Genomic DNA, 24,411 nt, shown 5'->3' on the forward strand with positions numbered 1-24,411 from the left:
TAATGATATAATGAGACAGTAATAGGCCCATGTGACTGCTGTACACAACAGTTACACATTGGGGAGTTTCTGGCAGAGATTGATTTAAAACACATATATTTACACACATACACACATCAATGTAATGTCATAATCTCAAAATATGATTTTGTGTTGTTTTGTTTAGACCTAATTGTTTGCAAACATGAACAATTGAAGTATTTAATTCAATTAAGCTAATGAGATTATCTCGTGATCACATGTAAGCAACTATTAACATATTTCTTATTAATACCACTCTCCATGACATAGTGGTAACGTCAGTACCAGTTAATACTTTACACTTTAGAATAGCGCTTATAAAAAGGGCTGTAAAGTTTGTGTTTTTATTTTTTAATTTTGGCCATCATGGGTTTCCTCTGGACTCTGTGTCCCATTTCATTCTATACTACATACTGTGTTACTACCAAGAAACACACAGTTTGCACTAATGTCGACATTCTGTTATTGGCAGTCAACGTACAAAAAATGGATATATGTATAGTGTTGTGCTAACTTCAGATTATGTATACTCTTAAGAGCAACTGTAGAACACTACTGTCTTGCCTTTTGTTGGCATTGCTGCTGCAAAATAGTCTAAACAAATCCCATTAACAATTCCTAAAGTCAAAGACAATGTATTCACATTGTTTTGTCCAAATAGTCCAAAATTGAAAGACATTTGTGAAGATGGAACCGATTTGTGGCATTTTTTGCTCGATAAATGATCTGAACTTTTCTGTGGACCAAACTGCTGATCAGTGATTTGACTCATTGTTTGAGCACAACGGTAAAAATGGTCAATGCCTTTTTATGTTTGATAGTTGATATTGGAGACAGACAGCAAACAAAGAGAGAGAGAGCATGAAACAAAGGACTCTGGCTGTAATCAATCCAAGGACATCGTGATTACGATATGGCACGCAAATCAGTTGGGCCCGAGGCTACTCTGTGTGGTTTTTCTTTGTTTTACGATTCGTTTCGGAGCCATCACCTCACCATTAGACTTTTTTCATATGTTTTCCAGCTTCAAGCTCCCACGTTTCATTGTCTGACAACAAAGCTACACTCCATATGCGACGCAATGCTCACGCCACTTTCTTACAAATATGCTGGATTATGTCACATATTGTTCTCAGCAACCCTTTAAAAGGTTGATCCAAGATGTCTGTTTGGGAATAAGGTCAGGGGTGTCCAACCAAAGCCTTGTCTCGTGTGAAGGTGCAAGCTACGTCAGGACTCCCCACTCAAAGCCCATATGCTCTCCCGTGTCTGGTCTGACACTCCCAACACCACCCCGCCTCCACAAATGGACTCCTTGTTAACCCCCCCTTTGCAGACAACAAAAGATCTGACCCAGAACCCAGTAACCCAATCATGTCCTATATCACCTCGAGGGTCAAAGGCCATCACGGGTCGCAGCACAGTGCTCCCGCAGGGGTCAGAGATTAATGTGCTTGACCACTGCTCTCTTTCTCATGACATCACCGGAGCTCATCATCTCACGTTATAGAAATAACAGTAATAACGGTGATGATTCTGATAATATTAGCACCAACTTACTATTCATTCATTCATCTTTTGATTATCTCATAAGATATTGACTTTTTGAGTGTTTGGAAATGGACACACATGCAATTCAATATTCAAATACGTGTTTTCAAACTGCTTTTTGTACAGGCATCCAATTTACCATCAAATGAAACAAAGAAAAGAAGACACTGCTTTACATAAATGAGTTCAATGATGCATTATCAGAACTGTCATCAATAAAATGTGCATTCATCTTAAAAATCTACACATCCAGCAAGTCAGTGCTTCAAAATCCAATAAGACAAGAACAAAAGGCAGCAAGAGTAAGCATAAAATAACTCAGATGTGAATAGAAATGAATTAAATCAATTACAAGAAACATACAGAGAAATCAGTTTATTGGTTATACCTGTGCTGTCAGAATGATGCTGCACCACTCTCCTCTGACTCCAATTGACCATGCAGTTGAATCAAGTAGAGGGTTGCACTCAGTTGTCCAGCTGTACCAGCTGAAGAGCTACAAATTAAATATGACATAAAATACTATTATATAATACATTCATCATAGCATTTACAGGTTAATAGTCTGTCTCATCATAATGATTGCATGAGCTCATTGTTTAAAGGTATGAAACGATTATCCAGTGATTACGACTTATCTCACCATCTGGAGTAAACAACTGCTGCCGATCATAACAAAAAAACTCTGCGTTGTCATGCTTCCTGTTCCCTCGGCCATTTTTGCTCTGCTCCCTACGTTTGTTGTTTCTGGCGCGACATATTACAACTCTTCAGGGTATCTTCATGCTGTAAACAAGCACATTTGTTTTACTTCAACTATATAATCCACCTTTCTTACCAAACAGTGTTATGTGTATCACTGGGGTCCAACTAGGGTGATCATATTTTCAAAACCTCAATACGGGACCCTCAAAAATAGCGCACACTCATGCACCCGTACGTATGTGGGTACCAAGTGTACCTTTCAACACCACGGACAGCGACTCAGCAAACAATAAAATGTCCCCCAAAATCCACCAAAGTGTTTGTCTAAATGATTAACTGTGACACATTCTCTGCCGGCTTCTTTTTTTTTTAACAAAACAAACACACCAATGTTCAAATCTCTTAATCACCCAGATTGAAACCGGGACATTCCATAACAGAACAATTGCAAAGCCTTATTTTTTGATCGCAGTGTTCCTGAGTTTCCAAGTTATCTGTAATCTTAAACCTGGAACACCGACTGATATAACAGTTCCGGGTCGTCTCCGCTAACAGATAACTGAGTAAACCTGCTTCCTGGAAAAGGATTAAGGTGTAGCCAGAAACCAATGGTGCTTCCTGCCAAAAATATGTTAAACCTATAAGCTTAGGTATAACAAATAGATATTAAACATCTTATACTCATGTGTGGTAGTCCTATCTGCAGTCTGTAATTTGCGCTACAGAACCACTAGTAGTCAAAAATGCATTGATAGCACAAATGCTCAAATCTCACTGTGTTCAGTTCTGTTGATGTCTGTGTGATGTTTGTGGAGGTTTGCACTTGTTCAGGCTGCACAGAATATTGTAGTAAAAGCTTCATCTATTCAATATTCAATATAACACACATAAACTTGTCTTTTTGATCATTTATGCTTTAAATGTAAGATAAAAATCAGGGTCAACATCTCTCTCGTTGAGCAGGCACTCACCCACCCAGCCTGTGAACCCTTTCATATGGAAAGGAAAAAAAAGTTATGATGTCATGCTGGGAAAAAGGAGAATCCTATTAGGATGAGAACAGCTGGAGCGACCAGCCAATGAGCAAGTGTGGGAGGGATCAGGGGAGGGGCAAAGCTAGATAGGAGCGTTGAGGGGAAGGGGGAGGGGGATTGAGAAAGCACTAAAGTGCAAATATAGTGACGCCTGAAGGAACTTTCCCCTCATCTCGCCCCAGTGTGGCGACAAAGCATCTTTGGGGAAGACAGAAAGCTCTTCTCCCAGCAGCTCTGCTCTCTTAGTGTGTTTGGTACACATGTGAAACATATAGAACAAACACACGTCAAAAATTCAGTCCTAATGCGAGGCTTCATCTGTCTGAATTAGACACGCCAAGTGGATAACCTCCCAACTTAAAGTCATTTCAGTACAAATGTCCCTCTTTCTGTTACTGTCTTGTAGCAGCTCTTAATGTGCATGTTTTTTATTGCATATATTACATTTTGTGCCTGCACTGCAAACTAGTTTCCCGCTGGCATAAAAATAAATAGAATAATTTAATAACTGAACTCAGCTGAACTCAGAGATGCATTTTTGCCACAAACAAAAGCTGTGGATTTTTGTTCCTCATAACTAACATTGACATTGCTTTAGGAAGGGATCTCTTTGCAAGCCAGTATGGGCAGGACATAATACATAGAATATAATAATATACATAATATTGTATTGATTATAATTCTTTAATGTTTTGAGTAATTGATTAATTGTTTGGTCTATAAATGTCAGAAAATGCACTGCACATTTTCCTAAACCCCAAAGTGAGCTCTTCAAATTGCCAATTTTGTCCATCCAACTGTCCATATCCCAAAGATATTTAGTTTACTCTCAAAAAACTATTAAAAAGTTAATATTAGATCATGTTTGGCATTTATGCTTAAAAATGCTTAAATAGTTAATCAATTATCAAAATAGTTGCTGAATCCTTTTCGTTGTTTAAAATGAGAGGAAATATAGTGGGAAGGAAGACGTCAAAGTCATCATAAGAATACATAGTAGATCAAATAACACACAGTATTCTAAAGGTAGGACTCCAAAGTTTCTCAAGAATCTGAAACAGCAACAAGGAATTATTTTTGTTGTTGTAAGGTACAGTTCTGATGTGATGATGTCATGGCAACCTTAATCAAGTTGGACAAAATAAAAGGTCTGTATTTGAAAATCAGACTTTTAGATTGCATGTCATGAATGTTTAATGAGCTGGGATCAGGCATGCATGCAGCATCTTTAGCGTACTAAGCATAAGGCAATCTGACAGTCACAGCAGTGCTTTGCAAACATTATTACAGGACTAAACCATGTCTGCCTCTCCCCCACCTCCACCTCTTCCCATACCGCCCCCTCCCACCCCCCTCTACCTCTCTGTCTCCCCCTCTCTACAGTCACCCTCAGCAATCGGAACAGAGGGACTCCAGCCAGTGAGAATGATGACGACAGCAAAGCAGCAGGAGCGGCCGACAAAAAGATTCCTGAAGGGGAACTTTTGCTGCAGGTCAGTAACTCAACAGTTTACAGTTGTGGTGACCTGCATGAAAAATTAGTGGACTGTTCAGTCAAGCGAGTCGGCTGCTTGAACTGCTGGATAAAACTGTGCCTGGGATGAATCTGAACACGGACTGAAGCGTTTTATGTTTGAATATACATCCACATTTTCAGGGGGTTTTTTAAATTTCTTTTTACAACAGTTTTTGTTGTCACTTACAGGACAGGTTCACAGTTTTGAAGATTCCCTTCAAATGTGCTTTCAGTGAGTGAATACTGAATGCTGTTCCAGTAGTCTGAGTTAGTCATATCAAGTGCATATCTGCCACATCAACAGTCTTTTTAGCACCTCTTGGTGTTTCTCTGTTGAGCTGCAGTACAAGTAAAGTAAAAAAAGGAGGGATTTTGCCTTTAAAAAGGCTTGTAACGTTGAGAGATATCTTCTTTATTTGATATCGGTGTCACATTTTTGCACAGAAAGAGGCTTGTAGATTTTTGGCCCCCATCTCTTGCATTGCTGCATTAAATGCATTAAGAAGCGTTCTTTCAAAATGTAGGCTGGCCTCTTTTTTTAAATGTTTAATTTTTGTAATCCAGAATTTCTAAGTCACCGCATTCCTCTTGCTCATTCTTGTGCCTGAATGAAATCGTTTGCAGCTGCGAGGTTAATGAGTACACGAGTGGACTATCTGGCATTAAAAGATATGGCCTCATTTATAGCAGTTGCGCAGCAGTTCACATCACATTAAGTTTCACTAGCAACATTGACATTTTAGAAAACAGAAAAAAATAAATAAGAGGCTTTAATTTTTTGAAGATTAGTAGTTTTTACTGACTGAAAAATGGAAACATTCACATATTAAAACAGATTTTGGCATCAGTTTGTCTGCTGTTTATGTGACATTTAGGTGTTTGTGTTTACCCCGGAGGAAGTGTGGCAGATAACTGTGGTGAATCACGGGTATATTATCAAAAAGAATAACACGGCGTCTGCAGCATTACTCATCCCCTAAACCCTGTGGGCTGATTTAGGAAAGAGATGACTGTGCTTGTACGAATGTTTGTGTAGACAGTTGTGTGTCTGTTAACGAAACGTTCCCGTACTGGGGGAGGGCACATGTGCGTTTAGTGAGGTGGAAATGTTGGACCAGCTGTTCCCCTTTGAAGAGAAACAATGAGTGCGCTCCATTTAACTTAACATGATTCTTCTTTTCCCCTTTTTCTGTCTCCTTTTTTCCTTTCCTTTACTCTAGTGCTGCAATAAACAATTATTTTCATGATCGATTGATCTGCCAATTATTGTTACGATGAATTGTTTGGCCTATAAAATGTAAAAAAACATATTATTTCTCAGTACAAAATGATGTCTTCAGTTGGCTTGTTTTGTATGACCAATAGTCCAAAACCTGAAACTTTTGAATTTAGTGCCACATACGACAAAGAAAAGCAGAAAATCCTCATATTTGAGAAGATGAAACCAGAGAACATCCTTTATGATTGAAAAATGACAGAAAATACACTCAACATTCAATTTATTAGGTACACCTTCCTACTACTGGATTGGATCCCCTTTTTGTCTTCAGGACAGCCTAAATTCTTATGGTATAGATTCAACAAGGTTCTGGAAACAGTCCTCAGAGATTTTGGTCCATATTGACATGATAGCATCACGCAGACTTGTTGGCTGCACATCCATGATGTGAAATTACCATATCTCCCTATTGGACTGTGAATTGGTGACTGTGGGGGGCATTTGAGTCCACTAAACTCATTGTCATGTTCAAGAAACCAGTTTGAGATGATTTGAGCCTTGTGACATGACGCTTTATCTTGTTGGAAATAGCCATCAGAAGATGGGTACACTGTGGTCATAAAGGGATGGACATGGTCAGCAACAATACTCAAGTAGGCTGTGGCATTTACTGATAAAAGATACTCAGTTGATACTAAGAGGCCCAAAGTGTGCCAAGACAATATCCCCCACACCATGACACCACCGCCAGCAGCCTGAACCATTGATACAAGGCAGGATGGATCCATGCTTTCATATTTCACCAAATTCTGACCCAACCATCTGAATGTCGCAGCAGAAATCGAGACTCATCAGACCAGGCAATGTTTGGCACGGGATCACCAAAATTAAAAGAATTTTGGTGATCCCGTGCCAATTGTAGCCTCAATTTCCTGTTGTTAGCTGACAGGAGTGGTACACGGTGTGGTCTGCTGCTACTGTAGCCCATCTGCTTCAAAGTTCGATATGTTGTGCATTTAGAGATTCCTGTACATACCTTGGTTATAACAAGTGTTTTTTTGAGTTATTGTAACAGTTCTATCAGTGTAACAGTCTGGCCATTCTCTGCTGACTGCTGACATCAACAAGGTCCTGGGCACTGGATATTTTCTCTTTTTCGTACCATTCTCTGTAAACCCTAGAGATGGTTGCGCATGAAAATCCCAGATTAGCCGTTTCTGAAATACTCAAACCAGCCAGTCTGGAACCAACAATCATGCCACGTTCAAATGTGATGCTCGGTTCGAACTTCAGCGGGTTGTCTTGACCATGTCTATATGTCTAATGCATGAGTTGCTGCAATGTAATTGGCTGATTGGATATTTGTGTTAACGAGTATTGATGAATTGATTAATCACGTAATGGTTGTAGCTCTACTTTCCTACCTCCTTTACTGCCCTATCTCTTATTTTCTCTTGGGATCTCAATGGCCGTTACAAACCTGAATATTAACTCTGCAACAACTGCATCTATGACTAACAAATAGATGGAACTTGATGAACTTTCCTCTTTACAAAATTAGAAGACATTAGGTCAATATTAATTGCTGCTGTTCGGTTTTTTAGATACAAGCACAGAAAAGAACAAGAAAATTCATTTGAAAAACCTTTTTAATGTTTAATAATGAAGTGCGAAATACCAGTTTGGTGTGTTGAGGGCAAAGCATGAAGAATAATTTCCAGCGACATGATTGCAGCCTCTACGATGTAGATATAATGCCATAGAATGATCAGATAATGCTAATGCTTACCACGTCATGACTACAAAAAGAAGTCATATTAAAATATCTGATGATAGATTACTGTTTGTGGTGGTGTAAGTCTGCTGAAAATACTTTATCTTTGGCGAGCCAATGTTTGCTGCATTGTAACCCTAACTCTAATCCAAACTCTAACCCTAACCCTTTATGTGTTTGATCCACAGGCTCTCAATGGTTTTGTCTTGGTTATCACTTCCAGTGGGACCATCTTCTACTCCTCTCACACCATCCAGGACTATTTGGGCTTCCACCAGGTATTGTTTCTTTTCCAGTCATTTGTTATATGTCTGACAAGCTGAATCATCTCTAATAATCAACTTAATACTAATCAACAATGAGAACATAATCAGATATCGATTAGAAACGGATTAGTAGTATCCTGGGTCTATAAGCTGGTATAAGAATAATACTAGTGCTAGATTAGCTGCCCTTGTCAGCCACAAGTCCCCAAACATGCATGTCATTACCATCACTTGAGAGACTGTGGTTGAAAAGGGATTACTGTATTTTCAAAAGATATGCTTACATTGTCAGGAACACAGGTAGACATGGACAGGTGCATAAAGCAACTTAATACCGTATATGTTATCATATGAAACCTCCGGTGGTTATGTTTTGGCGGATAAATTAGTCTAGTTTTACAGCTTGCGTGCAACATCTGCTGGGAGCAGCTCGGGTCTCGGTTGATTCATGGGTCCATTCCCTGCATGGTGCAGAGGTTCAGAAACAGACACAGCACCCGAAAGACCTGACCTATTTATAGCTTGGCCTTTTGTAGAAACCACAAATCACAGCAGTGTGCTGCGGTGGGCAGCGCATCTCTGCATCACAGCTCAACTGAGAGTACACACTGCACCTCCAGGGATAACTGACTGCACCTGTGTTATGACTTGTGGCAGCAGTACAAAAGTGACATTTGTTTTTGAGCACAATATTTCAGGGGTGTACACACTTACACTACAGAGAGAGTTTTCTAAGGACAGCCACAATTTCAAACACACTAATGGTCTTGTGTGATGACTGCTGCTAGAGCTACTGCTCCTAACACCACAACCAATACTAACTAACAAATAACACTCTAAACCCCCTAACCCCTAGAGTAACCATCTAACAACAGTACAGGAACATCCACTAACCCACTAGCAACCACCTAGTAATGCCGTACCAACTATTTAACAACACTTACAACCACACCGGACACCATCAGCAACTGTCTACCAAGACCATCTAGTAATGCCTTACCAACTATTTAACAACATTTAAGAAACACCTAAGACACCATAGCAACCACTTAGCAACACTGTATCAACCAACAAGCTATTACTCTTCATTTACTCCATAGCAACTCTTATCAACCACACCAAACACCTTAACAATCACTTAGCAACTACCTAATAAGACCATCTAGCAATTCCTTAGCAAAAAGGGCTAACAAACCAGCTAGTGTGAATTATTGGCAATGATCTACAAAGATAAGCATCCATTAACTTCCTCCAGAGATTGATATAGGCTGTTGTTTAGTTTGTCTGTATTGTTCTGCAACATGGGTCACATTACACATATGATGGTGGCTCTCTTCATTAGGTGCCTAAGTTTGCCTACACCCTGTATGTGTCTGTTAGCTTGCATGAGTTGTCTCATAGCTTATGTTGGCATAAGCTAATATTTTCATCTCCTGTCATTATTTTCTTCAGACTGATGTCATGCACCAGAGTGTGTATGAACTGGTCCATACGGAAGACCAACAGGAGCTCAGGAGAAACTTGCACTGGGCTTTAAATCCTCCTCCTGCCACTGCATCTGCTGGTAGCCAAGACTCGCCTCAAGGTGATCACTCTCTCTTCCTACTTAAGTTTCAGTTTCATTAAGACAACAAAACTGTGAGAGCCAGGTGGGACTGAATACAGGTGTTCAAACTGAAACAAATATACAACACACAAGATCAAGGAATTACCATTTTTGCAAGCATGTTGTTTGTTGAGATTTAAGTTGTTTAGTTGAAGTTTGGTTTAAGTTTAATTTGACCTGGGCTACTTATGGTGTTTCTGAATTGGATTTTACACCAAAAAAAGACTGTAAATTGGGCTGTAATTGATGGTCATCTTATTTGACCATCTTTTGTAGTAACACTGTGCAGGTAATTCAGGTATTGATTGAATATGTAATAATTCCTACAAAAAAAGGTCAAATCAAAATAAGCAGAAATAATTCTAAGAAGACACTACAGTCCTCTTATGTCAAGTAAAAAAATCAGTACTGTTCTGTACTTCCATTGCAGCCCACAGTCAGTGTGCGCATACACATTTGGACATCAATATCAGACAGTTAAGTACACACAGTTTAGGCATTAAGCTATAAGACCATCCTCAGGTCAGGTCACATGACCCTGTAATCTTCACTGTGGCTTATGAGGTGAAGTGGTTCCAGATCTGCATTTGGGTTTTAAGATGCTTATGTCTGTGTGCTTTGGTTCTGAGCAATGTGTTAAAGCTAAGACCCACAGCTCTGACACATCTAACCCACTCCTGTTGACAGTCTTCCCTTTAAGGGCCACAAATGTTGTCATTTGGTGTGTTAAGCTTCTCCGGGCATCATTACATAAGGGCATTTGCTACAATGGAGGTCCGCTGATGATATGAGACAACATTAACATGCAGGTCAAGAATAAATACAAAGGGCAGCATGATGCCAGGCCAATGTTCTCACTTGAGTTCCCACTTGTGACTTTATCTAGGCATTGCAGTTTAAAAAGGGTGTGCCAGACATCGAGACACACTACTTTGTTGTAGCTTAAAGATAAATGGCATTTACTGCAAAAGTGCCACATGTACACACAGATCTTCAACACAGAATCCACAAGTTGAACTGAATGTACTAAATCATCAGTGTCACTGACTTAATCGGTAGCTTTTTGTATTGAAGCTTCCCCCATAAGTGACTGGAACAGTATGATACATCATGTCTATTTATACTTGGGTCTTGTAAGTGTGTTTCCTGGGTTTTGATTTTCAGTTTGCTATGTGTTTTCCTTGTGTGTTCCTCTTCTCACCTGCCCTGTACTTTCCTCATTAGCCCTGCTCTGCTCCTTGTGTTTTCCCTAGCCAATCAGCTCTCAGCCTGCCCTTGTATTCTGCTACCTGTTCCCTGTTGTTTGATTAGTTTGGTTTGTATTTAAACTTGGTTTTCTGTTCATCCTTTGTCTAGATTCATCAGTTTTGATCTAGTTTTTGTCTGTTCTCGTCAGTTCGGGAAATAAACCCTGTTCAGAACACATCATAAAAATACATAATAAAAACATAATGTCCAACAACATGTAAACATTTCATTCCTTACTGTGTATTTGAGCAGCACATTACTAACTACTGAACAATGTAAAATAACATCATTCAATATTATTCCACTCCTTGCACTCATCACACCTTTGCTCTATTTGTATCCTGTTTACAGAAATGGTTTCACCTGTGTATATAGAAATTGTATGCTGCTGTCCATTTGTTGTTTCCATATTTATGTATCTATTCTTTCACCCACTTGCTTGTTTATTTCTAATAATCTTATTATGCTTGTTGTGCTTGTCTATCTTTCTAAAGATTGTTGTGTGTAAGCACATCGAAAGCCACTAAGTAAAATTCGTTGTATATGTACACATACTTGGCAAATAAAGCTGATTCTGATTCTGTTATAATCACATTTCAATTCCACACATTGTGGATTTAAACTTAGCTTTGTTCAGGGAGAGTTGGCTGTAATGACCTGACATCAGCTCATATTTCTATCCACAGAGATGGAACCTGACAGCAGCTCATCTTTGGTCACCTACAACCCTGAACAGCTTCCCCCTGAGAACTCATCCTTCCTAGAGAGAAACTTTGTGTGTCGCTTCCGCTGCCTCCTGGACAATTCCTCCGGCTTCCTGGTAGGTTACATGTTTAAACAAAAGAGAGAAAAACTGCTGGAGACATGACTTGACTAAAACTGTTAGTAGATGTCAGTGCAGAGCTGTTTTTACAATCTTGTACTACCTTTCCCATGAGATCCCCCAACACTAAGCTCAGATTCTCTTCCTTACTCCATAGGCTTTAAACATCCAGGGCAGGCTGAAGTTTCTGCACGGACAGAACCATCGGCAAGATAACGGAGGAAAGGTGCCGCCACAGCTCGCCCTTTTCACCATTGCCACTCCTCTGCAGCCTCCATCCATCCTGGAGATCAGGACCAAGAACATGATCTTCAGAACCAAACACAAGCTGGACTTCACGCCCTTAGCCTGTGATGCAAAGTAATGAAACTGGCATGCAACATGCACACTCCGTACATGTCTTATTGAGCCTTGTGAATTGTCCTGATTTGGAAATTATTGTCTTTTTGTACAGGGGGAAGATAGTGTTGGGGTACACAGAGGCTGAACTGCGGGTACGAGGATCCGGTTATCAGTTCATCCATGCAGCAGATATGTTGTACTGTGCAGAGAACCATGTCAGAAGTAAGTTCAATCTCCATTTATTTTTGTTTTTTTACAGAAACTTATTTTGCTGTAAATGTTATAGCAATTAATAAATAATTCACATCGGCCCTGACGCTTGCTGATAATGAGATTGCCTTTCAAGTGGAAGTGGACATCATTTATCATGTACAGTTTGGCCTTCACCCACATCAATTGAAAAACAAAGGAAGTCATGAAAGACTTTTTTCTCGATTGTCCACATCTGTTTGATTATACTGGTATTTCCTGGTTTACTGGTTCATGTCAATGAATTAAAAACAAACTACAGATAGCTCCAAATAACTTCTTGAGGATCATTGTAAGACTCCCTTTATACACATTCTCTGTTTTGCTTTCGACTTTATTGGTCAACAGTTGAAAAAAAGACTCTATCAATGTATCTAAGGATTTTGTTTAAGTGCAGAATAGTCGGAGAAAAAGTGATATAATGAAAACCTCTCAAAGGATTACATAGCTGTTTCGCAAGTGGCAGTTCAATAATTGATATACTTTGCAATTTTAAGAGTGTAATGGGCAAAATAGGCAAGCTGCATAGCTTAACTAACAGTTACACACAGTTTTAAAGTGGCAAAAATAGATGGTTATTGAGAAGTCTCAAACTGTTCTATTATGCAAATGAATCCATCTATCTTTGACATTTACCTGCCAATATAGTACCAGAAACAGCTATCCGCTATTTTAGATTTAGTCCTGTCAAAAAAAGTTGGTGGACTGGTCGAACCTGGTCAGAGAGTTCAGACAGCTTTTGCAAGTAATCCTGTTGGATTACGGGGCAGATTGAGCAAAGCTGTAGAGCTGCCAGAGAAGAGGATGGGGTCTTCAAATCCACTGTATGAGCAAAGCATGAGAGATGATCCATATACAGCACTCACAGTTTGAGGGTAAGAAGTTCAGAGGTCAGATATGATACTCTCCTCAATGCAATTGAAGGGTCAGTGTAGAGCAACATGCAAAATCAAGAACGAGAGAAAAAACAAAAACTACAACACTTCATAATACAATCAATGGATACAAAAACACAACATTGAACAAATCAAATGATGAGAAAGGTTTTCTGTTTTGTGAACGTGTTTTGTATTTTCTATTATGTTGATTTTTTCGTGTTCTGTTGACTTAAAACACTACAGTTTATGCTGTACAGTATATATAGTACGATATATATAATATACTATAATAGTTAGCTAATTATTCTGCTTTGTTGTGTGTGTATTCTGTATTTGTAGTGATGAAGACTGGAGAGAGTGGTCTGACTGTGTTCAGGCTCCTTACCAAGGAGAATCGTTGGAAGTGGGTCCAGGCCAATGCCAGGCTGGTGTACAAGAACGGCAAACCAGACTACATCATCGCCACCCAGAGGCCTCTTTTGTATGTTTTTATGTTGTAAACCAATAAAATATATGTGCCTTACATAAATATACTATACATCTGTATTTCAAAATTGAAGTTATAAGTTAAGTTATTGTTTAATATATCCCCCACATATGGTTTAACCTGGTTTATGCAGAGTTTAGCAATTTACCATCAATAGTTTGCAGACCCTAAAACCCCAGTTGTAACATTTATTATACTTCAAACACGAAAAATGTGTGTAAGCACCAAGCAAAAACTGGGAACTTTGATTGCCACCATTAGGTTTCCAGATAATGATCATGTTTTATGCCTTCTGCAGGGATGAAGAGGGAGGAGAACATTTGCGTAAGCGCTCCATGCATCTACCCTTTACCTATGCTACAGGTGAGGCCTTGCTCTACCAGTCCAACCATCCCATTGCAGGCTTTAGAGATGGAAGTCATGAGAAAAATGGCAGTAAGTCAAAAAAGAGTCGGACTGAGAGGCTGATAAGAGATGGTCTGGACCCTGGATCACTTCTAGGGGCACTTATGAGTCAGGATGAGTCAGTGTATGTTTGCCAGCCCGCCCTGGAATCCAAAATGTCATTTCATAGCAGCTTCTTTGGGGACCAGATGAGCTTCTCTGACTCCGAACCCTCCAGCCTGCACAGGAACTGGGACACATCAAGCAATGGTGTGGTAGGTCCAACCATTACAGAGTCAGGCAGTTTTGACCCACTGCTGGCTACTCTGGACTCCCTTTCCCTGGAAGGCCATGGGGTTGTGGATTCGGAAGAAGGGGGTTGTTCAAATGGTGATCTATTTGGAGCTCTGGAAGGGCTGGGGCTGAGTGCTGAGGATCTGGAGCTGCTGCTGCTGGATGAGCGGATGATCAGAGTTGAAATAGACCCTGAACGTGTGCCCACCTTGGATGACCTGCTAACGAATGACGAGATTCTTTCCTATATCTATGACTCCATTGAGGGAAAGACTGATTCCACAGATCACGGAAGACAGGTACGTCCCAGTAATGCCTTAGCGGCAGCCACAACAGTGTCACTACCTGATAGTAATCCGACCTCTGACACTAATGTGCAAATGCAGTTTCCTCACCATAAGCCTCCTCTGGTGGGGCAGGCACCCATTGTCCAGCTGTCCCAGCAGATGCAACAGCACCTCAACATGCGAACAGGTAAAGTCGCGCATGAGTGGGGCCAGCAGAGTGACCATTTGGCTAACACATCAGTTAATGGAGTGCTGTTAGGGCACACTCAATCTATCTCCAATGGACAATGGACAGCCCAAGACATTCTAACCAATGCAGGGATACAACAGGGACACTTTAACTCACAACAGACTGTCTTCAATGGTAAGGCCTCAGAGATGGACAGAGAGCTTCATCAGCAGCAAACCCATCAAAGCTACCTTCAGCAGCAGCAGAAACCCAGGATGCGGAACCAGCTCTCACAGCAGTGCCATGCCAAACAGAAGGCAACCAACCTCAACGGACTATGTGGCGTTTCCAGCACACAGCATCCAGCTGGAAAATCCCAGTGGCAGGACTATGGATTCAGTGAGAGTCTGGGTCCTTGCCTTGACAACAGCCAAAAACCCCTTACAAACACCTCACTAGACTCTTGCATGGATTATAGCATGCCTGATATTGACAATGTGGATTACACTATTAGTGGAAGTGGTTTGTTCGGGAGCAATGGGCAACAGCACAGGGCAGAGTCCACAGTTTCGTCTTTCCAGGGGATGAGCCACAAACAGCCGCAGGAGCAGATCCCAGTTCCTTTGGCTCAGGTTATCTCCAGCCTGTCACAGTGTCCTCCCCCTAATGCCTCTCTGGAGCAGATCCTAGGAGTAGGCAAACCCTGCCGGCAGCTGGACCATTATGGCATGATGACCTCAGAGATCCCTCATGACCCCAGTCACAGTAAGGTAAGGCACTGAATCATTTTCTAGCTAAAAGTAGTTTGGTTACTGAATTCTCAATATTTCTCAGAAAGCTTCACTACATCACCTTACATCATTATGATCATGCTTTTAGTGGCATTCCTCATATTTGGTCACACTAGATCTAGGGTAGCGTTGGTCCGTAAGTTTATCAGTCCAGCCAGATGGTCCACAGAGAAATATCTTCACAACTTTTCAATCAGATGTCGTGAAATTTAGTACAGGTACTCATGATCCTGTAGGACAAATCTTAATAACTTGGGCGATCTACAGACTTTCCATTTAAAAACCACCAAGAATGAATGACCAGTTGTTGTGAAATGTGGTGTCAGTGTTTGTGGCACACACACATACAATGATTTCTAATTTCAGTCACAACATGACCTTTCCTCTAATGGTTACATGAACACTTCCATCTTTGACCCACTCAGGGAAATCTGTCAATATTTTATACATTACATCTCATATTCAAATGAGCAGACTGTGCTGATATTTGCAGAGCAAATCCATGCTCCCCACAGAAGGACTCATCTGTCATTTTCACTTCTCCACAGGATTTATTATATCATAATCCTCTTTCTTGTGATACGTTATCAATTCATTTACATCACTGTTCACATTTACATACTTCACAGGCAATTCTCTATATTTTTCTTATTATCAACAAATCTCATGTCTAATTGTCATCACAATCTCTCAGAGCCAAACCAACAATGAACTCATCATACTTACAGGTACTGTACATACACTACCGTTCAAAAGTTTGGGGTCACATTGAAATGTCCTTATTTTTGAAGGAAAAGCACTGTACTTAATGAAGATAACTTTAAACTAGTCTTAACTTTAAAGAAATACACTCTATACATTACTAATGTGGTAAATGACTATTCTAGCTACAAATGTCTGGTTTTTGGTGCAATATCTACATAGGTGTATAGAGGCCCATTTCCAGCAACTATCACTCCAGTGTTCTAATGGTACAATGTGTTTGCTCATTGGCTCAGAAGGCTAATTGATGATTAGAAAACCCTTGTGCAATCATGTTCACACATTTGAAAACAGTTTAGTTCGTTACAGAAGCTACAAAACTGACCTTCCTTTGAGCAGATTGAGTTTCTGGAGCATCACATTTGTGGGGTCAATTAAACGCTCAAAATGGCCAGAAAAAGAGAACTTTCATCTGAAACTCGACAGTCTATTCTTGTTCTTAGAAATGAAGGCTATTCCATGCGAGAAATTGCTAAGAAATTGAAGATTTCCTACAACGGTGTGTACTACTCCCTTCAGAGGACAGCACAAACAGGCTCTAACCAGAGTAGAAAAAGAAGTGGGAGGCCGCGTTGCACAACTGAGCAAGAAGATAAGTACATTACAGTCTCTAGTTTGAGAAACAGACGCCTCACAGGTCCCCAACTGGCATCTTCATTAAATAGTACCCGCAAAACACCAGTGTCAACATCTACAGTGAAGAGGCGGCTGCGGGATTCTGGGCTTCAGGGCAGAGTGGCAAAGAAAAAGCCATATCTGAGACTGGCCAATAAAAGAAAAAGATTAAGATGGGCAAAAGAACACAGACATTGGACAGAGGAAGACTGGAAAAAAGTGTTGTGGACGGATGAATCCAAGGTGTTTGGATCACAAAGAAGAACGTTTGTGAGACGCAGAACAAATGAAAAGATGCTGGAATAATGCCTGACGCTATCTGTTAAGCATGGTGGAGGTAATGTGATGGTCTGGGGTTGCTTTGGTGCTGGTAAGGTGGGAGATTTGTACAGGGTAAAAGGGATTCTGAATAAGGAAGGCTATCACTCCATTTTGCAACGCCATGCCATACCCAGTGGACAGCGCTTGATTGGAGCCAATTTCATCCTAAAACAGGACAATGACCCTAAACACACCTCCAAATTGTGCAAGAACTATTTAGAGCAGAAGCAGGCAGCTGGTATTCTATCGGTAATGGAGTGGCCAGCGCAGTCACCAGATCTGAACCCCATTGAGCTGTTGTGGGAGCAGCTTGACCGTATGGTACGCAAGAAGTGCCCATCCAACCAATCCAACTTGTGGGAACTGCTTCAGGAAGCGTGGGGTGCAATTTCTCCAGATTACCTCAACAAATTAACAGCTAGAATGCCAAAGGTCTGCAATGCTGTAATTGCTGCAAATGGAGGATTCTTTGACGAAAGCAAAGTTTGATGTAAAAAAAATCTTATTTCAAATACAAATCATTATTTCTAACCTTGTCAATGTCTTGACTCTATTTTCTATTCATTTCACAACGTATGGTGGTGAATAAGTGTGACTTTTCATGGAAAACACAAAATTGTTTGGGTGACCCCAAACTTTTGAACGGTAGTGTATATTTACAGTATAGTCTGGCATATCATATTCCTATATGCTGTAGAGCTCAATTTTTGTCCAAAAACAAATTAAACTAGCATTACACTACTGCACATGCACATAACGCAGTTCCAATTACAGCTTTGATTGCTTGTTGTGCTACGTAACACAGAATCCTTCAATTGACTTGATATAAAATGAAGAGGAGGTGCAACCTCAGTTTACCACACAGATATTTTGTTGACTCTTTATATATTTATATAAATATCTTAATTTCAGTTGTCTATACAAGTCTGGGTGACTACTTTACTTTCATTGAGTAAGAGTTTGAAACATTTCTAAATATATATATATATATATATATTGTGACATTTCAAGAGGAAGTTGCACAGATTTGTGTGATGTATGCTGGTGTTTTCTTGAAAGGTATGGGGTATTGAAGAATAATCATTATTCATCATCACTGTGGGTCATATATTATGATTTTATTTGAATTCTACAGCCTCTGGCATATATGAGGGACAACATTATTGAGTGCTTCTGCACATAAATTACTTAATTTGCTCTTTCTAAGGAACAGCTTGTGCACAAACAGAACATATTTTTGTACCATAAAATAGGTACAAGTCATTTCAAAGGTTATATATTACTATGTATGTATACATATATGAACAGTATGTATATATATGTGTGTGTATGTATATATGTGTGTGTGTGTGTGTGTGTGTGTGTGTGTGTGTGTGTGTGTGTGTGTGTGTGTATACATATATATATATACATCCATGAACATCATTTAAAATAATTATTACACATCTATTAGTCTGTTATATGTCTGATATGCCAAGATAGGAGATTTACCAAATCAGGATAGAAACCTAAGAATAGGAATAGAGTCTATTTTTGAGCATAATTTCCAGGTCTCTGTATTCATGATGTAATCTTGACTTGTGCAGATGGAGAACGGCTGCATCCTGACGAGTACTTACCCAAGCGGTTGTGCTCTGCCTAATGGGAATGGAGCAGCACCCCCTACAGTCCAGATGCCAGGCCCTGAGACTTTGTCCAGCCTCCCTGATCCACCAGCCACTGGCTTCTACCTCTGACCAGCTGACCGGGAATAGTCATGTACTGTTAATGGCCAGAAACACACAATGACTGGACCAGCCTTATACATCTAGATAAGACAACAAGCAAAGCTGAATAAACGTAGGCCTATAAGTTTTTCTTTATTTCTTTTTAAATTTGTGATTTTGTTTGTTTGTTTTGTTTTTATGGGAGGAGGATCACTGTGTTATATTTCAAGTCATATTATCAAATGAGTCCTTTGTTTACAATAATGCAGTCAAGAGTGCTCTGTTGAGTTTATTTTAAGGAATACAGAGAGGTTAACACAAGTTTTATACATCAGTGTTCAGATAAAATGCAATTAATGATAGTTCAATACCATTTATTTTTTTTGGGGGGGGGGCATTTTCAATACCAGTTATTCAGTATTTAAATATGAAACAACAAAGATGTTTTCTGTCATTTCATTCAGGTTTTTCTTTAATTGTGTACATTGTGAAGAGAGAGAAAGCTAGGTGACATACTGTAAGGAAGAGATATCTAAACAAAGTTGGAGTTGCAGATGAACTGAGGTGAAAACACGAGTTGTTGTCTGCACTCCATGAATGTAGTAGAAGGGAGAGGGTTTGGACCAAGCATCGAATGCAATTCTCAGTCTTGTTTATTAACATTTCATCCCATATTTCCTGATTTAATATATAAATTGGTTTCACAGTTAGGATTGTTTGATTCACTATGTTTCTGAACAAACACACACTCCATCCCTGTTAGTTCAACTGTAGCGGGATTACAGGTTTTTTTGGTACTGGCAGTCAATGGGACATCAGCACCGCTGATAGTTTTCAGTTATGCAACAAGAATGTAATCTTTCAATGGTCAGCGATTTCCTTGTTGAACAGTTGTACTCATCAACAATGAGATTAAACCATATGTGTTTTTGAAAAAAAGTATAGAATATGGAAATTATGGCTAGAAATATCCTGCACTTTATTTCAAGCACCCATTTAATGCAGATCTGTAGTCAGGGATACTGGGGTTGTAACAACTACAGACCCTGTTTCATATTAGTTTAGTTTTGTTTGTTTATCTTTGCAACTACTGGTGCAAAAAAATTGACCAGGTTGCATGTTTTAAAAATTCTTATTTTGAGGTACATTTCAGGTGATGGGTTAATGTCCTCACAAGCACAAACACTTCTCTATAACTATTAGTGTCATCATTTAAAAAAATCTTTCTCCACTTGAATTATTTGTATTTTTGTTGTTGATTATGTTGATCATCTTCGACCTCTGGAGTTTTTTTTTCCTTTTTTTTTTTTTTTTTGGAGGGTGTTGGTGGGTGGGGGCAGTGCTAAACGTTTAACTGACTTGTTTAGAAGTCACTTAATTTTCTGTATTTATTCATGTCCTACATTAAGTAAGCGTTCTTGATTGTTTTTTGGAGTCGGTGTGTGAGACATTCTCTCGTACAAAAAAAAAGAAAAGAAAAGAAAATGCTTTGTCGTCCTTTCGCTAAGCAGTGGTTGTACTCGTTTTCCTGAGGGAATCAGTGAATCCAGACCCATTACAGTACAATCAAACCCGAGGAGAAAAAAAGGCAAAGTCTGACATTTTGCGAAATCCTAAGGAGGTTAAGAAGTGAAGATTGAAACAGATACAGACGTATAGAAATAAAAATTATATCAATCTTCTCACCTGACTTGTCATCTGAGTAATAAAAATAACCTATTTCCCCAAAATGTCACACTTTCAAGAATTGACCCAGTGGTAGGAAACAGGATGATATCAGGTCATTCATTTCAGGTCTACACAAGATCTTGGAGCAGTTACAGAAAGGCAATCACTGAAAAACCAAATGTGAGTATTAAAAAAAGAGATCTCTACTGGATGGATATAGTTCTGAATGTTTCTTGTATATAGTAAAATTACTGGAAAAATGATACAGAGTAGACTTATTTCATCAAGGAGAGATGCTGAAAAGAGATTTCAATTTAATTGTTCAAATAATGTCATTACTATTGGTATTAATATTATTGTTCTATGTTTTATGTTGAAATGTGAGACACACGTGGTTACATGTCATTCAAATTGACTCGTTTCTTTTCCCTTTTTTTCTACAGCAGAAATGTTTGCTTTATTTAATATGATTGATGTGACTTATTAACAATGTGAAAAAAATGTGTACTGTATATAAAAGGCAAACAAGCTTTGACAAATACAGGTATGTACATAGTTTTACGTCAAGTCACTAGTTTCAAGCACTATTTTCATCACGTTACTTTTTTTTGTTCTTTTTTAAAAATTGTAAATAGTATTCTCATCACACACAAAAAAAAAACACTGGACCCTATGACAGCCTGAAAATGGTGCCATACTACCGAGACTTGTTAAATAGGCTATAATGTTGGAGAGTTTAATTTTGTCTTTTGCTTATCCACAGTAACTTTAACATGCTAACAGGATAAGGTGTAGATGTTGCAGATTTGACCCGTGTCCTTTGACTGCTTGTTTCAATTGTATTCTTTTCTTCCTTTTGAAATAAAGGAATTCTGCGACCACAGTGAAAAACACAAACATCTTGCAAGCATATAACTCTGACCAGTTATACGTTTTCCCCTCTCTGAGCCCTCCAGTTTTGTATTCACTTGGACAGTAAACAGCAGGGGTTTGCAACCTTTGTCAGTGACTCCTTACTGTGGACCCCTGACATGTAAAGGTGCTATATGTAGCATTTTAACATCAATAAATCATTGCCACATTAAGTCTGAGAAGTCTGCATATTTACTGTCGATGAACAAAACCACTGCACCAGCTAATGACTAAGGAACAATCCAGAAGATGGTCAACAGAGAGCACAGAAAGGGGTGTCAGCAAGGCAAGGCAAGGCAAGGCAAGGCAAGGCAAGGCAAGGCAAGGCAGCTTTATTTATATAGCGCATTTCATACACAATGGCAACTCAATGTGCTTTACATAAAACAAACATTTAACAGTAAGAATTCGAAACAAAAAACATAAAAATGTTGCAATTTGAGAAATAAAACTAAAAATAAAACCCAAACATTAAAACATACAATTACCCCCCCTCCACACTTTGTCTGTGTTTTATTTAAAAAAATAAAAAACAAAGTACAGAAATATAGAAAGAGAGATAAATACAATACAGTACAGTACAATTTATAATCACCTGATTCTAATTATGAACTCGTTATCAAGCCCTTGACAAGCGTCAGCTGCTTGATAACAAGCTAAGTATTAGCATTGATTGTGTTAGAGTGGGGAAATACCTAAAACATGCAGGGCAATAGCTCTCCAGGTGCAGGGTTGATGACTTATGATTAACACCGTCATTTTCCAGCAGTTTACACTTACTGCTGCTAGAGGGCGCTAGTAATTCACTATTCCATTCAGGAAATGCAGAAATGCAGGTTTTCCTGCCAGTATCTTGTGATATCCTGTTCTAAGATGTCTATCAAAGTTTGCATTTGGAAACTAGGTTGTCCATCTCAACAGGATTCAGCTTGTAGGTTGATTTGGGATGTTTTGCTGCTCGTTGCAGGTATGTTTGTTTAACAGAGATATCAGCTTAATATTGTTCACAATGAGGTTGGAAACAAGGTAATCTTTGTCTATTATCTCTCAATGAATGACTTCCATTATAGGAACTGCTAGGAATCGAAACAGTGAAGAGTTGCAGCTAGTCATCAAACTTGATGTTGTTTTTAACCACTTTTTCCACACATAAGACAGTTCATTAAGAACTTGGCAGCTCAACCTTCACTTTGTTTTACTCTTTAATAGTTGAAAGCAGCAGATAGCTACATAATCATCTTTTTCTCGCAATTCCTTGGTACTACATCCACCCTTATCACTCTGTGTTTTGTCCAACACTTTTCATTCACAGTGAGCCAGACTGCACTGTGTGATCCATGAATCTCAGCAGTGTGTCGTCCGATAGTCTTCTTCTAACTTCACTTTTCCTCCACACAGTAGGCAAAGTCTCCTTCAGTGTGAAAAAACTACCACCTCTGGTTTAGGTGAAGTACACCTACACTTGATAATTAGCATTTTGTTTGACAGTATCATTGTAAAAGCTCTTTAAATGGAACCTTTAGGGAAAGACGATTCAGAGGAAATTGTCCTCTGTTGTGTTTAGTGCTGATAAAAATGTAGCCAAGACATTTTGTTGACCAAGATTTTTAATGCTCATGTGGATATTTTCAGCAGCTGAGAGATTTGGCTGTAGTATCATGTGTTATCTATGGGAAAAGATGTAGCTAAACACTGCTGTAGTTGAGACTCATGCAAGCTTGATAGCATAACCTCATCAGGTCATGCCTCCCCAATGCCCAATAACTGTAATAGAGCCATTTGAAAGCATGATAGACTGGTCGGTCCACTTCCTGGAACTAAAGCTAGTAATCAATCACTCACCATCATGTATGATGCTATGTGATTCCCTAAAGCAGTGCATCAGTGCATAAAGTCAAGGCTAGTTCCACTATAGAAGCGCTGGCAACTTTTCCAAGCTGGTTAGAAACCTTTTAAATATACTTCCCATTACCGGGTCTCTCCCTCAGCTTTTTTCCCCACTCTATATGACATCTGTATTATGTTGCATGTAATATCAAATCAACATGTTTAAACTTGACCACATCAAGGAAAAGACCAGTGCTGTAAGGTTGTAGCTTAATTCTAACACTGATATAAGGAGACTATTGGCTCTGTCACAACAGCATTAACAACAGAAAAGTGTTGAACCAAAATCAGTTCATTCAATCAATGAGCTTGTTCACAGAGACAAAGTATCCTAACCTGCCAGGACTATCTGTTTGTGTTTGTTCCCATTTTATGTCGAAATAGTGTTTCTGTTCTCTTTACTTCATGTTTTTTCCCACGTTGGTTGATTCCTTCATGTGTTTGACCTGTGTCTTGTTTCACTCACCTGGGTCCCGTTTGTAATTATCCCTTGTGTATTTATGTTCAGTGCTTGGTCTTTGTCGGGTTGTCTTGTGGGGTTTGTTCTTGACCATTCTGACCTGTTTGGCATTGTCCTTCTTTTTTTTGTTTTTGCCTGCTTATCGTGGATAAAGACCTTTTTTTTCATCAATCCTGGTTTTGGTCTTTGCATTTGGGTTCACCTGCTCTGCTGTCCACTATTGTGACATAATATTCGTGCATTCATTCATGTGTTTTACAGAAAAGTTTAACTTTAGTGAACAACAAAATCTTTAGACAAATGTGTCTCACAATCATGTTGCCTACCCATACCACATACCATGCCACCTTTGTTATAACTTCTTCTACGTACATCTTTTCATATCTGAGTTGCTGTAGTTCCAAAAGAAACAAAACTACAGGAGACAACTGTGAGG

The 24,411-nt window shown here is 39.3% G+C and overlaps 1 protein-coding gene across 1 annotated transcript in view; it reads left to right on the top strand.

The window, feature by feature from the left end:
• LOC133993423 (aryl hydrocarbon receptor-like) overlaps window positions 1-19,078 on the top strand; it is a 37,306-nt gene extending 18,228 nt beyond the window's left edge. Inside the window, exons 3-11 of the mRNA XM_062432368.1 lie at window positions 4,695-4,804; window positions 8,009-8,098; window positions 9,539-9,671; window positions 11,627-11,760; window positions 11,921-12,123; window positions 12,218-12,327; window positions 13,572-13,713; window positions 14,018-15,623; window positions 18,929-19,078. Of these exons, the coding sequence (XP_062288352.1) occupies window positions 4,695-4,804; window positions 8,009-8,098; window positions 9,539-9,671; window positions 11,627-11,760; window positions 11,921-12,123; window positions 12,218-12,327; window positions 13,572-13,713; window positions 14,018-15,623; window positions 18,929-19,078 (2,678 nt within the window). The remainder of the gene's footprint in view (window positions 1-4,694; window positions 4,805-8,008; window positions 8,099-9,538; window positions 9,672-11,626; window positions 11,761-11,920; window positions 12,124-12,217; window positions 12,328-13,571; window positions 13,714-14,017; window positions 15,624-18,928) is intronic.
• The last annotated feature ends 5,333 nt before the right edge of the window (window positions 19,079-24,411 follow it).

This window comes from Scomber scombrus, chromosome 13, assembly GCF_963691925.1.
Source record: "Scomber scombrus chromosome 13, fScoSco1.1, whole genome shotgun sequence".
In the NCBI taxonomy this organism is placed as follows: Eukaryota; Metazoa; Chordata; class Actinopteri; order Scombriformes; family Scombridae; genus Scomber; species Scomber scombrus.